Here is a 15,563-nt window from a genome sequence, read left to right as displayed (position 1 = left end):
AAGATATCTTTTTCTGATTTGGAATAGTGATACAAAAATTTTAGTTGCATATTCTTAAACATTTTAACATTATTACAGGCACATCTAAGGAGATATATTTAGTTATAAGAATTTTTTGCCTCGCTTATTAAATATTTGTGATATGCACACTATTAGACTTATCAATTTATTTCTAATATCTGTGTCCTCTTAAAAAATATATTGAAAAGGACAACCTAATAAATGATTCTGTTAATGTTACGTGTTATAGTTTACCTGAAAATTGTCAAACCTCTCTTCCTTGTACGTTTGACCTTCAGTTACAAGGAAACTTAGACTAGGTGTGTTAATTTTAATTATTGAGATCGATGCAGGATATGCGGTCAAAATTTGGCTACATGTTAAAAAAACAAAGTGACTGGAGTTGCCAGTATTTCCAAACTTGTAAAGTATACCATGAAACATATTCAGTGATTGCACCATTCTTACAAGACCAACAAGACAATTTTTGATTTATCATCAATACAAATTTCCCTTTCCCAGCTCCACTCAGAATGTAGATACTGGCAGATTAGCATCTGGATTTGTAAATGAAGTGAATTTATATGATTGTTTGCAAAAGCTTATTCGTGTTACTGGTGAAAATCTGAACTGCCACTTGATGCTACAGAGAGATTTATAATTGGAAAAACGCATATGACAAAATATTAGAGAAAATGGAGAAAAATATCAACACACTGGAAGATTGATAAATGAGGAGAAATTTTGATGCACATGTTTTGATTTTTTCATGAGTGAATCATCTTAATAAATATCTGCGTCCAAGCTATCTTTTCCTAAAACTTATGCCAATTTTTGCGGTTATAATTAATATCTCTCCATTTTTTTGTTGTTGGTAAGTGGTTAAAGGAAGACTGGAAATTTCCTCAAAAAATTAAGTATTGATTTTCTTTAAAATTAATTTATCGTGTTACGAAAAATTAAGCATTTTTATGAAGTCTTGGTGCATGAGAAAGAAATGCACACATAACTTTATATTGTTACATTCATCAGAAAACACCACAAACTGAATACAATTGTAATATTTTTGAAATCATGATTTGTTCTCAATGGTAATAGCACTGCCTCTGACTATAAAGAACAAGTTACTTGCCAGTTCAAAAATATGTATTTTAAAATTTGTCTAAATATATCTTTGCATAACAAGCAGTCTATCACGTCAGCTGTCATGCCTTGTAGAACAGATTATTTCTGAGAAGTGGGAAAAATAAATAACTAGGAGAAGAAATTTCAAGTAATGTATATGTATGTGTGTATATGTGTATATATATATATGTATGTATGTATATGTGTATATATGTATATGTGTATGTATACATATGTGTGTGTATATGTGTGTGTGTGTATGTATATATATATATGTTGAGATGATTCTTAGAAATTACCAAAACTTCAAAACTGAGGTTTGGCCTGTATTTTTCTGCTAAACAAATCTCACAGGTTCTATACTTAGGGGCATTCGAATGAGAAAATATAAAAATCACCTTAAATTTATTTTCTCTGGGGCCTTCACTTTGAGCTATTAAAAAATTCCAAGGGCAATGTGAAAAGCATACATTTTAATACATCACCTGTCCCGGAAGACCTGGCATTCCTGTATATCATGTAATCATTTATCACAACAGAACTTAAACATACTTCTGCTTATTTGGCCATTAAACAGTATATTTAATGGGACTGGCGATAAATGAAAGAAGGTAAAAAAAGAAAAAAGAAAGAAAAGAATAGTTAGTCTTTCAGTGACTCCCTCAAGTAAGGAAGTAACAGGTATATTTACTTGGTTCTCAAATCATGTATCTAAAAGACAAATGATTTGACATGTATTGATGTAGTTTTTATGTTATTATTTTTTTAATTTTGCTTCTGAGTCTGACATTTTCCTCCTGAGAAACTGGTACACTTCTTTTGTCAGTAAAACTGGTGGAGTATGTTCATGCACAATTTGTAGCACCTTATCTTTCATTCTGGTTACATATAGCTGTGTGGTATTACTGTGGAAATCACACTTTTAAAAGACTAGTTCATGAATTCAGTAAGAACATCATTTACAAGTGTTTTCTCTGTCAAGTAAAATTGTTCTTCCAGCATAAAACTTCATCCTATTTCTCATTTTTCTTGTTATGCACATGATATCATTTTTGTACGGGTTCTTGACTCGTGAGAACTTGATTACATCGTCTGAGAGAATTTTAACTAGTTTCTAATAATTAAAGAATCTGAAGACCAGAAAACCAGACACTTCAAGAAAAGAAAATGGGCGCAACTGAGTATAAACTATTTAATTAAACAAGTTCTACTAAAAGTACCTCCTAACACATACAACATCTTAATAATGTTGAGAGACTATTTTATTAATTTTTTTCTATAAGACAGATGATCACATTTAAAATTAGGAGAGTACTTGAGAGTATAGCTGCTCAAAAAGATGGGAAAGATTGTTAATGGTATCATGTATATTTAAAATGATATTCATCGGTCATGTGAGAAAAAACTGTATTCCAAATTTTGCATTAATACCCATTTTTATTATGGTTTAATAATGTAGTATTATCCTAATATTTGTATTAATGCCACCAACTTCAAACTTAATTATGATTTGGATTTAATTTTAAAATAAATAATTGCTCACAATCATTTTACTTTGAACAGTAATTCCATCTATCAAAAAAAATTTTTTTTTGCTCTATCATATTTCAAATAGGGAGTGTTTCTAGTACAGTATTCAAAATATAAATCTCTTTGGTTCTATAGCTTCTACCAACCTAGGATGTCAATGTGTATCAATTTCTTTCCTTTTTCTTTTTCTTTCTAAATATCTCTGTGAAGAAATAGGGAAAAAAAAAAAAAAACAAACCTCAGCTACCCTGGTGTCAAAAAAACACTGACATATTTTACATGCTTTCTTAACCTGGTTCCTTATCCAGGTTTCAGCTCACGTTTAAGTTCCTCAACAGTTCACTGATCAGTAATTTATTTCAAGGCTTATGCATGACAATTATCAATGGAACACTATAATCGAAGCCAGACTCGGCATTATACATAGTTTAATTTAAAATAAAAAAGTCATAAAGTGAGATTAATATATGATAAGAAGATTCATTTTATTTCTTTAAACATAATTTACATAATTAATTGTTCTTATCTCCAAAATACTTGTGGACAATCTAGAAGATTAATACTCTGAAAAAAATTATTTTCTATACTTTATATATACAGATGTTAATATATACACACACAAACACGTAAAGCAGTTTGTGACAAAAGGCCATTAGGAATTTAAAAACCAAAACTCAAGAGTTCAAAATCACTCCTGATATTTGTAAGAAGAAACAATCAGATGGGTTCATTAAATAAATATGACTCTGTTGATTAAAAAAGAAATTCATCGTTTTTCCAGACTGCTCATGCATTTGAGAGCTTCTTTTATGCAGAATAATCATACTTGAGTTATTTTAAATTGATCCTGTTTAAAAACATGCACAATAAATGTGTTAGTATGTTTAGAAAAATATTAAAATGTGATTATGGTTTATGTACTTGTTTCTCTGAATAGGGGTAGTTACCAAAATGAATGTCAAATAGTATTCTATAATGCTCAAAATTATTATGCTTTGCCTAAGAAACTGAGCTTTCTTGAGTCACAACCAGATAATATTTAATAGTCTTGTCAATCTGTGGGAGACGATGAAACTTGAAGGTGTCATTTGAAATCTTAGTATCCTAGGATTAGTAAGGAAACAGTTCTGTGTTCACTAGGACAAGTGTTTCCAGTGTGAAACAAGTAATAAGGTATTTGTCAATAGTATCTGCAGCTGACTCACATTACACTTGATTACCTTGGTTTCACTAATTATAGTCATTTGTTCTGGGTTTGTCTGCAGTGGCGATAATAAGTAGTAATATGGGCTACCAGAATGTCATTGAGCTATACCTTTTAGGGTCATTTTCTGAGATGCTAAGAAAGCATGCTCTTGGCCACTCACAAAATGTTGTTTCATTCTTGTTATTTATTGGTTTATCAATATGTGTGCCGTATTTCTCTTGGATTTCACTTTCTGTTTAATGTCTAGATTTCTTAATCTAAATATCATCATTTGTGCTTTACGTATTTCTGATGTTTTTGTCTCTAAGGGAAAAATAAACATGTTGGATGCCTTATCATCATTAGAGATTATGGATTATAAAAGCTTTATACTTATATTTTTCTCTATTATGAATTTCACCAGAGATTTTTAAAAATATTCATTCTTTTTCTACTCACCATTCCCTAGTTTGTTTTTTTTTTTTTCCCCACAGCTTTTTCCCAACTCTGAGAATTTTAGAAAGATCTATCTACCTTAAGGTCCTCTTTGCTAGAAGAGTCTAACCCTTTGCACAATAGTACAAAGACATTTTTGATGTCTATGAGGTTAAGGCAAGAAAAATTTGTTAAAACTCATTCACCCAGCACTCTTTACGCTACCTGTAATCTTTCACATTAGTGAAACCTGGATCCATAGTTTCCCTTTTGTTTACAGGCATGGATCTCTTCTCCAACTGTACTGAGGAATGTAAAGCGCTGGGCCATTCAGATCGGTGCTGGATGCCTTCTTTTGTCCCCGCGGATGGACGCCAGGCTGCGGATTATCGCAGCAATCTGCATGTTCCTGGCATGGACTCTGTTCCAGACACTGAGGTGTTTGAAACTCCAGAAGCCCAGCCTGGGGCGGAGAGGTCTTTCTCCACCTTTGGCAAAGAGAAGGCCCTTCACAGCACCCTGGAGAGGAAGGAGCTGGATGGACTGCTGTCTAATACACGAGCGCCTTACAAACCACCATATTTGAGTAAGTATTACATAAAAGCCTTTATCAAAGTATTCCCTTTGAGGGAATAAAGTTCAACATGCCATTCTTCTTAGTGAAAATAGAGCTCAGGTTGTTTTTCAGAAACAAAGATAAAAGTGACTCTTGGATGCAGGCAGTCCTTTACTATGGAAAAATGAATATCTTAACAGGAAGACAGGTTTCTGTGTTAGGACATGGTTGTTGGCAACAATCAAACATAACTTTTGATGTTGAAAACAATTTTCAAATGCATTTCATATTTCCTTTGAATATTGCTCGCTTGCTTACTTGATTTCCATGTGTTTTGAAGGGCTTAATTAAGATGGAAAAACATCTCTTGACACTTGAGTCACTGGGAGATCTCATTTTTTTATTGATGCCAGCATTTTCACATAATCATCCTTTTCCCACAGTGACATTAAACATTTTAGGCTAAATTAAGAAATCAGCGCAGCTATCACTTTGACCATTCAACGTGATTTAGTAATATGTTCATATGGTCAGAATCAGAGGAACTATGTGATGGAAACATACGAATAAAGCAATATTCTTCATTTACTTAAAATAATACATTCTTCTAACAATGGAGATGTTCAAAATTGTACTCCTCTCTTTCAATATTGGGACCATATTCTCTAAGTGGATTTTTTTATACAACCACAGTGAAAATAAAAATGCTTAGAGATTCTGTAGTATATTTCTTTGAGGGTCTTGGTAATGAAATTATCCTATTATTCTCTGCTACATAGGAATCTTTTTTTCTTTTAGTTAATCGGTAAATACCACTGACAATTCAATAGTTTGGTCAAACCACATAAACTAATACTTGATAAGGATGAAACTCACAAAGACTCAATCAAAAGATGACTTTTATTTTGTATTGCAAATCTAACGTACATGGTGTTTTCTTACTTTCATCCCCTAGTACAAAAAAAAAAAAAAAAAAGAAAGAAAAGAAAATCATGGGATCATAAGCTAGAAACAAAAATAAAACAGTTTGCAGATGTATCATTACTTTCATGACTTCAGGAATGGGAGGGAAATAGAAAAAAAATACCTAAAGGAAAGACAAACTAGAAGAACATATATTTTAACTCATGAATGTAAATATGAAAGGCATGAATTGAATACACCGAGGACAAGACTACTACTCTAGACATTGATAAAGGCATGGATCTGCCATTGGAAACATACATTGTGATGGCAACACCGATTAAACTGTTTTATGAAGGATTCAATTCAACTTTTCAGATTTCTTGGAAATACCATTACCCCATATCATTTCAGAACCAAATAACTACTCCTGTCTATAAACTATTGATATTTATTTTGCTTTATTTTTTGGCGTTATAAAATGCAAGGAGACCACATATACTTAGAAAGTATTGAAATGTCCAACATCATAACTGATGAAATTTGGATGCTAAAGTCCTAAAGTTTAGCTCACACATCTACACACATTAGTGATTTAAAATAACCTAAAATAGTTATTATGTGTGTTGCTAGAAATCAAAGAATTCATATATCATTTAATTAAGAAAATTAAGATTTTTTTCCATATTACTCAGATATGGTAGAATAAATTAGTTCTAAAAAACTATTTTTTTTCTGTTTTAGCCAGCTCACACCACTCAAAATTTAGGGTTTGGGATGAAGCGTGCCCTAGGTGAAAAAGAAGCAAAAATATAAGTATTTTGTTGTTTTTACTTATACTCTCCTTAGCTATTTGTATGACTTCAACTTTTAGTGTTTAATATTAACTTAAAATTACATCATGAGCCCGATATTAATAGACATAGTCAATTTTATGGTTAATTTAATAATGTAAACTATAAATCAAAACCATGCCTGATCATTTTGCCCTCCAAATTCACATGGTGGTAGTCATTCATATTTGTATTATTTATCATCAGGGATGGAAGTATTCTCATCTTCTAAATTGAAAGCATGTCCCTTACGTAACTAAATTAAAATTTTGACATCTATAACTTATTTTGAATCAGAATGTTTAAATAATTATTGAGATAGAGTGTTATTTTGCTCAACATGCATTTAGTTCTTTAGTAAACATAACGTACATTTTGATGTTGAGAAAAACAACTGTATATTTGGTTATTTTTGTAGAGCTCTAAAAATAAAGCCTAATGAAGCTACCACTGCCATTTATAAAATGATGAGGAAATGCTAATATGCTTAATAATACAAATGAGATCATTGTCTGTGCCCAAGGATTTCCTGTTTCTATACTTGTGATTGCAAAATTTAAAATTTAAACTTGCAAGAAACCAACTTTTACATAAAAGTACGTGTATGCACATGTTAAAGAAAGTAGTTTCTGTGTTTCTTTTTTTAAAGAAATGCTCACATACAAGTATATTTTTTCTTTTTTTTTTCCAATGTGTAAGAAAAAATCTGTGAAGAATATACGTGATGCATTTAATGAAATGAAAGTTCGTTTTTAAATCAGGAGCGATTTTGAAAGTTTCTATTAATACTCGTTAGTCATGAACACCTTATGAGCTTGTTTGCTCTTATTTTTGTTACGATATTGTAGTTTGTTAAAACTCTGGTAAAAACCAAAGGGATACACTGAAGGACTGAAGAAATAAATGTAAATATGTAGAATATGGTCATATTCAAAACTCAGTGTTTAGATTTATCTTAAAATGCCGATGAATTTTAGCTTGGCTTTATCTTTTTTAGAATAATAAGAAATTCTAAAGTATCCCTTTAACTTTTAATAAAAGTTAATCATTGTTTTGAACACTTATTAAAATGAAACACAAAAAATATTACCTGGACTTTAAAAATAACATCACATTTTATAGTGAAGAATTCATGAAATTCTTTAGTATTATAGACACCTTATATAAAATCAGTCTTTCAAATGACACATTCTGAATAATATCAGCAAATAAGGAGCATAAAAATAGTTTAAGTTCCAGAATAGTTGATAAAAGCTGTATTATCAAGGTAATTTAGAAAAACCCAGTAGTTAAAACAATTATGTTATTTTTGCAATCATTCTTGCTTATGATTTTGGCTACACATTTTGAACATCATCACTTAACGATTGATTTTGTCAGTGGATGAGACATATCTTTCGGTTCAAATAAGCCTAAATGAAACAAAGGATTTCAGGATATCAGGATTCATTATTTGGAAATTTGATTTCTTGTTGATAAATATAATCAGTGCCTAAGAATTGGCAACAGTCAAAAGACAATAACCAATGAAATTTCATCTAAAATATATTTGTGAAAATCTTTTTTTCATTAATTTGAAGGGTCATGAGATAATAAATTATGTTGAATGAAATGAAGAAATACAATGACATAATTAATTTTTAAATACTGTATTCATGAAATATTCTAGGTTTCTAGAACTGTAAAGAACGATTTACTGAAGTGTCATGGTTCATGTTGCCTTCGTATTACACGTCATTTAGACCAGTCCATGCATGCCAAAAAATTACGAGCTGTCTCCTGACCTAATTTTAATTTTGCCTACTTTTTGAATCCCCTTCAAACTTCAATTCAATTTGCTCTTAACACAAGAAAAGGTGTCAGAACTTTTGAAACATTCCATTTGAAAAATTGCTGACACTTTACGTAGTCTTCTTTTCAGTAAACATCATTTTGAGAAAATTCTTTTGGGCATCGATGTTATTTCTATGGTGCACTTCAAGTTTTCAGTTGATTAAAATTGTAGAGCATGTTTTGTTTAGTCACATTTCTTTCAATCCCTTCATTATCTCAATCTGCCTTCTGTGAGTTTTCTTAATCTGTTGAACTCAATAGTGTGGTAAGAGTGTACATAGGATTCAAAATAAACAACTTCTCTTATTGGCACACAGCACCCTCATATTTACATATCTTCATATAGTGTTTTCTCTGGGATTTGTATATTCCTATAATGTCATAAACATAGCATCACTTTTTCAAATATTAAAGTCCACAAATAAGCATTCTTGTATGTGGCCTTTTTAACATTCCTGTCTCCTAGCTCCATACATCACTAAATAGATGCACATCTTTTTCAGGATTATTTTTTCCCAGTACTTATGTTAATTTCTGTTCCCTTTGTCTCCAGGTTGTGTTACTTTTCTATAATATCCTATTTCTGAGGCTTTTACTCCTCTCACTCTTCTCTATAAGAATAGCTCTAGATTTGTGAGCCTAACTTTCTCACTTTTTTAGTTTATCTCTTTGTGACACATCTCTAGTCTTTGAATCACACCAGTCCTTCTATTTTTCATTAAATTCCCTTGTTTAGTGATTAAGAATTGATCTTTCATAATCGACATAATTTACACACCTCAACTCCGTGAACAGGACACAAATGATAACTCAATCCCAGTTCATATTCTCTGCATATCTATTGTTAGATTGAATGTTCACTGAATTTTATGATATTTTACTTCTTTGAAAAATGATCATCTGTTCACAACTGGTATCATTACTCCAGTTAGCTGATGCAGCAGCTGCCTGGAACTTTCCTGTACCTCCAGATAAATGAGATATTATACTATTATCTTATTTCTTCCTTCGTTAAGTAATGGTCTACCTCAATTAATATGATTTACATCGGAAGCTGTAAAAATCTTCTGAGGTGAACCGTTCATTTGTACATCTATACATATGGCAATTTCTGTAGGCAATTTGTTTTTACTTATTCAGACATCAGTGCTTCTCTGTGACTTATCACATGTCATTTAAAATGTGTGCCTTTGGGTGCATTGGAACTAGTTAGTATCCAATACTCTCTTGGCGTATTGAGACTCATTACCCGGCTATGCATATTATAAATGCTAAATAATTATGTGATGAAAAATGAATGACTGGCTGAATGAGTGTTTTTAAAGTATCCAAATAATCTTTAATGCTCTCATAATGCTCTTCATTTACACACACGTCTGCAGTTGTTTTTAATCTCCAGGCAAACTTTCTTCTCTTCTAATTTTTAACATGTTTTAAATTAGTTGTATTTCTCTGGTGCTATTACCTCCAAGTTTTTATAAGGGGAAGTAGATCGTGAACTCATTCAAAATATTGAAATGCACCCAACCAAGGTGCTTTGTTATGTATATAGGTGGAGTTTTTCTATGCTTTGAGGCTTCCCTTTGATTCATTCTAAGAACTTATATCCTAAAAAAGTGTTAAATTTGTTTCTTACCTGTTAGTTCTCTTACAATTCTAAGTACTCCCCTTTCTTACCAGGTCATTGAGATAAGCTTTTTTGGACATATTTTATTTACTAACAGCTCTCATGGTTTCGGTCCCATCTTTCATTTCTTTGTAAAGTTAATAGATCCAAATTTTCCTCTGGTATCATCACTTGTTTTTCTTATATAATTCCCATGTAGGAATTACTTATTTGCATGTTATTAATTCTGTTTTTTAATTCACAGATATATACTTCAATAAAATATATATTTAAGGGTATATAGAAAAAAATTGCTAAAAGTAATTTATATCTTTATTCAGTATTTTACACTCCATGTGTGAGTGTCCATCAGTTATTTAAAGCAGTTTATTTGGTGCATACTTTGCATTTTATTGAACAAACATTTAGCATATTAATATTATTTATATACCTGATTTTATATTACAGATCATTTCCATCCTCTTTCTTATTTTGTACATTGGAAATAAATCCATATAAGCATTTGTCTGCCATGTGAGCCTAACAAAGGAAGATTATCAATTAAAATATAAATAGAATTATTCAATGAAAAGGATTATCTACCTGGGATTTTTTCCTGCCTCATCATACTGAAGATGTGTGGGTCAAAATTTAAATGCATTGAGTTATAAAGATATTGTAAAGAAGTCTGGATTATATAAATTCAATTGCTTATAAATATCATTAAACATTATTCAATACTCAATGTGCCAGACTTTTTTTGGGTGAGTCTGCGTCTTCTGAAGTCCTTTTAATAGGAATCAGATAGTGTCATTTAGATAATAGAGCTTGGAAACTGTTTTGTACTCTGAGGTTTAGTGTTTAAGATTAAATAATACTCTCAAATCAAGACTGAACTTAACATAATGTGAGTCAATTTAATGTTTCCCAAAGTGTAATAAAATCCTGGAAGTTTTGTATCAAGGTTCATAAGACTTCCTAATTACTGCATTAGTGGCCCCTACTCACCTACATCAGTTTAGGTGGGGACAGTATAGAAAATTTGGAAACACTGAATCCCGAAAAAGTAATTACATACAAAAGGACACGGATGAAAACAAATTATAAGCTAGAAATTTTCACAGATAAAATTCAGGGCTTTATTTCTGATTTGTTAACTGATACATTGCATGAAATTATATTTGTACCTTATACCTAGGCACATACTGTATTCTTTCTACTGGAGATACATTTCTTTTAACTGTGAGGATTGAAAAGAGTATATGTGAACTTCATTTCAACAAAATTTTTATAATCTGGCCAGTAGAGTGTTATTAAATAATCAATGACAAAAAACCCAAAACCAAACCAAAACAAACCAAACCAAACCAAACCAAAACAAAACAAAACAAAACAAAACAAAAACTACCACTGACAGCTTTTAAGTCATTGAGCTCAACAATGAGCTTAACAAGTGATTGTAAATCCTTTTTCTGTGTTCTGTAGTCATGATTCTGTTATATGGATGCGTTTATGCATATAGACATCCCATATAGAAGCATTATGTCTTTAATTTAATTTAATTTTTAATTATATCTATCGGTTACCAGAGAAAGAACAGAGCATGATTATTTAACTAATGGCTACTTCAGTATCAGAAACAGTTAAACATGAGAATTTGGCACTTTTTGAGAAACAGATAAGTGGCAATTGGTTTTGGTCCGTTTCTTTATTTTTTAAGGTGCTTGTTGTACTTTTTGAGGACCAGTTCACATTGCACATTAAAGCAAAATTGACCTGTAGAGGAAATAGGTGTCTGTATTACAAGGAAAACATTATTTTTAGTGTTTGCAAAAATATTGTAATGAATAGGACTTTTCTTCCTCTTTTAATGTTGCTATCAGCCAGAATCCTGTACCAGATTCCAAGTTACCTGTGCTGGATATTTAATCATATAATTTATACTTCCCAGAAAAGTGACTTCGTTTGTTATCAAGTGTCCTAAGGTTTATATTTATGCCAGTCACTATATTTCAGCTGAAAGTTGGCCAATGACTGCATTATTCCATAAAAAGCATAGTTGTAAATGTGCTTTTGTTAAAATCTTCAAATAAGTGCCTTAAAGAAGATGAAAAGACCCAGGCCTAGGAGAAATACATAAATAAAGCCAGAAATGTATATTTCTTGAGTTAAATTTTGAATCACCCAGGATAAAGAAGTAGCTATGGGGAAGGGTCTGTCTCCTAGCTCACTGAACATATCATTGGGTTTTGTCTCAAAGTACAACACATGGTAGAAAGTTCGAGTCAACAACGGCAACAGTAGAATAAGCATACATGTTGTCTTGATGGTATATACCTGATGGTGTACATAAGATGAAATATCTCACTTGTAGGTTTAATCAAAATAGTTTTAGGAATAGGTCCATAGAAAGGGAGGTTGATGTTCTAGTTTGACAGTTGCTATCATTTTATTCTTAGAAAATGTATAGAAAATCTGGAGGCTAACCTGTAAAATTAGTATAAAACGATGGTACTTGTTTTCCCCACTGTTGATAAACCTTATACAAGAACTCGTCCCCTTGCCAGTTACTAATGGTGTGGGTTTAAGTTTTGTTTGCCAGAGAAATACTCCTCAGATGATTACACTGGAGAGCATGAAGCCTAGTTTTGTTTTGGTAGATGTATCTTGATTCTTGATTTACCTCAAACGTTTTTTATGAGAACTATGGTAACAGAAAACAATACTGCTCGGAGCTCATAGAGTTCCACTAAATTTTACTTTTAAACATTTTAAAAAATGATGGGTAATTTCAAGCATATAAAATAGACAGAATAGTACTAAACTCTCCATGTTCTCCAGCCTAAACAATTATCAGGTTTCGGCCAAATTTATTTCATCCAAATGCTAACATACTGTCTTTTTCCTCACATTTTTAGAGCAAATCCAGGGTTCTGACTGCTTAATCCATTACTATTTCAGCGTATGTTTATTAAAGATGAAGTTTATTTTTAACATCACCACAAGAACCTATTCCTCTTCAACAAGAAAGTTTTTACTATCATTGATTGTCTAGTTACTGTTCCCATCTCCATAATTTTCTCATAAATATTATTTACACTTACAATTAATTTGATTCATGCTTGAAATAAGTTCCATACATGGCAACTCATTTTTATTTTTAAACTTTTTATTAAAGTATAATATGTATATAGAAAAATACAAAAATCACAGATGTATAACTCCAGTTTTTACAAAATGAGCTCACGTGTGTAATCAGTGGCCACATTAACTGGGTCGAGTAGCCAAAACATTACAAGTACCTAAAAAAGTCCTGTATTCTGTCTTCTTCCAGCTATGACCACCCCAGGGGGTGCCACTATCCTAGCCCCTAACCAAATTTAGTTTTTCTGGGTTTTCAGTTTTATATAATTTGAATAAGTGGAATAGTATAATGTAATTGTTTCACTAAAATGTAATAGCCAGTTATTCTCTCTGTTAATACAGGGAAAGCAATCAGCAGAGCCTAAAATGTGTAAGCTAAAAAGACCAGTTAACATGTATTCTCCTTGAACACGATTTATCTTGCTATTTTTTGGAATTCTTGTCATATCTAGTCTTTCAGAAATGCTTGGTACCTGTCTTTACATCTTTATTTTTGATTGAAACATAATCTGTTAACTTCGAGGTGTTTTATAGAAACAAATATTTAAATATATTGATTTGAATACCAGATTAAAACAAGAGAGTAGAAAAATCGTAATGTCTATATTTCACATTTCTTTGAGTCTAGGTTAGAGGACTGTGGCAAACTGGCACCCATGATGCTGAAGGGAGAGTTAATAAAATAAAGAGATTAACATTTTGGAAAATAGCATATCTGATTAGAGTTTAAAAGGATTGAGGGACTGTGAATTGAGAAGAAAGGGGAGAGGTGACTTAACAAATGTTAAGTGCTTAAACAAATACTACACAGATAAGATAGTGATCGGTTAATCTGTCTTTATTGAGAGCAGAAAAGAGAAAATGGATCTATATTGCATCCTGAGAGATGTAAATTGCACATTATGGGAAATATCCTGACCCCGACATTGGTATTTTCTCCTGAGAGATATGGAAACACTTTACCTAGAAAGCTTTACAAACTACAAACGTAGGCATATGTCAACTGTGATTTGGTAGAATGGCACTTTCTAGCCCTGTGATGTACTTCCTGCAAAACACTTTTCCCGGCATTGGGGCTGGTGAAGGAGTGAAAGGGATGAGGCTCAATTTTACTGGAGGACAAAGGAAAAGCAATTGAGGAAGCCTAGGTTTTTATCTATTTCCTTCCCTTCCTGTTTCTATATAGATGACTTCTTATTCTTTCTTAGAGATTCTGAAAGGGAAAAAAATTGGTTTCTTAAAGCCTTTGATTCCCTCTCACACAATGAATTGCAATTGATGATTGACTATCCAAGAACAGAAATTGAGAAATCATAGTTTTAGAAGGAAGTTTGGGGAAATGTGTAGAGGGCAAAAGCTAAGTGTAAAATGTTTATTAAATTATTGAATAATTATTTAATTATTGTTTATATGAAATACATAACATAGATTGTGTATATTAAAAGTATGCATTGCAACTTAAAAAATGTGAAGCTTCACATTATATATGATAATAATTTATAAAAGGAAGACACATGACTATAGATTTTAAATAGCTTACTTTGTCAAATATTGAATCTTTATCAAGCTGACTTATTTCTCTTATAATAAGAATTTTCCCATTTTGGTATCATATTATCTTCTGCTGAATTTTAAGGAAATCCCTGGTGTCAGTTACTGTTAAATGGCTCACAATTAAACAAAAAATGAAACAGCCATTAATAATGATTCACAGTCAAGTTGCCTACTCCTTAAACCTAGTAGTCATACAAGCTTTCTTAATTATATTGGAAGATATAGCAAGCCGACTATATGTGATCATTACATTTTGGGTTTTATTTTGGAAAGTAAATGGAGCGTTAGCTTGGTAACATGAAAGCAGGAGTTAATTCTGCACTTAAGAAAATAAAATGAGGGGCACCTGGGTGGCTCAGTTGGTTAGGCGTCTGACTCCTTCCTGCTCAGGTCATGATCTTATGGTTTTTGAGTTCAAGCCCCACTGACAATGGGGAGCCTGGAGCCTGCTTCAGATTCTGTGTCTCTCTCTCTCTTTGCTCCTCCCCTGCTCACACTGTGTCTCTCTCTTTCTCTCTCAAAAATAAATAAACATTAAAAATAATTTAAAAAAAGAATAGAAAATGAAAAGAACAGTGTAACGGTAAATTGTATTAGCTAAACATTAAGTCTAAATTTAATAACAGTACTAGCTACTACTGAGTGCCCATTTTGTAGGCACGAAAAGATGAAATAAGACACAATAAAGGCACTGATTTCGTAAATATACAACCAGTGCTGTAAGGGGATAGCTCTTTTTATCAATCAAGGGTCATGAAATAATTTTTGAATTAGATACATTCATATTTTATGATTATATAAATATACTTAATTTTATAGAGACAAAGGGATTGTTTGGTATTAGACAATGTAGAAATG

The 15,563-nt window shown here is 31.6% G+C and overlaps 1 protein-coding gene across 3 annotated transcripts in view; it reads left to right on the top strand.

Moving 5' to 3' along the window:
* The window catches only part of PCDH10 (protocadherin 10), a 62,172-nt gene that overhangs the window by 9,189 nt on the left and 37,420 nt on the right, over positions 1–15,563 (top strand). For 2 of the 3 annotated variants that reach the window (XM_040473950.1, XM_040473967.1), the window contains exon 4: positions 4,557–4,862. In XM_040473950.1, coding sequence (XP_040329884.1) covers positions 4,557–4,862 — 306 coding nt within the window. Of the gene's footprint in view, positions 1–4,556; positions 4,863–10,475; positions 10,753–15,563 lie in introns of those variants that run through there. The other variant, XM_040473957.1, reaches the window with a different exon arrangement.

Source organism: Herpailurus yagouaroundi, unplaced genomic scaffold, assembly GCF_014898765.1.
Source record: "Herpailurus yagouaroundi ecotype Mexico unplaced genomic scaffold, PumYag 28, whole genome shotgun sequence".
Lineage (NCBI taxonomy): Eukaryota > Metazoa > Chordata > Mammalia > Carnivora > Felidae > Herpailurus > Herpailurus yagouaroundi.
The sequence above is the reverse complement of the archived record's forward strand: the minus strand, read 5'-3'. Positions and strand labels throughout refer to the sequence as shown.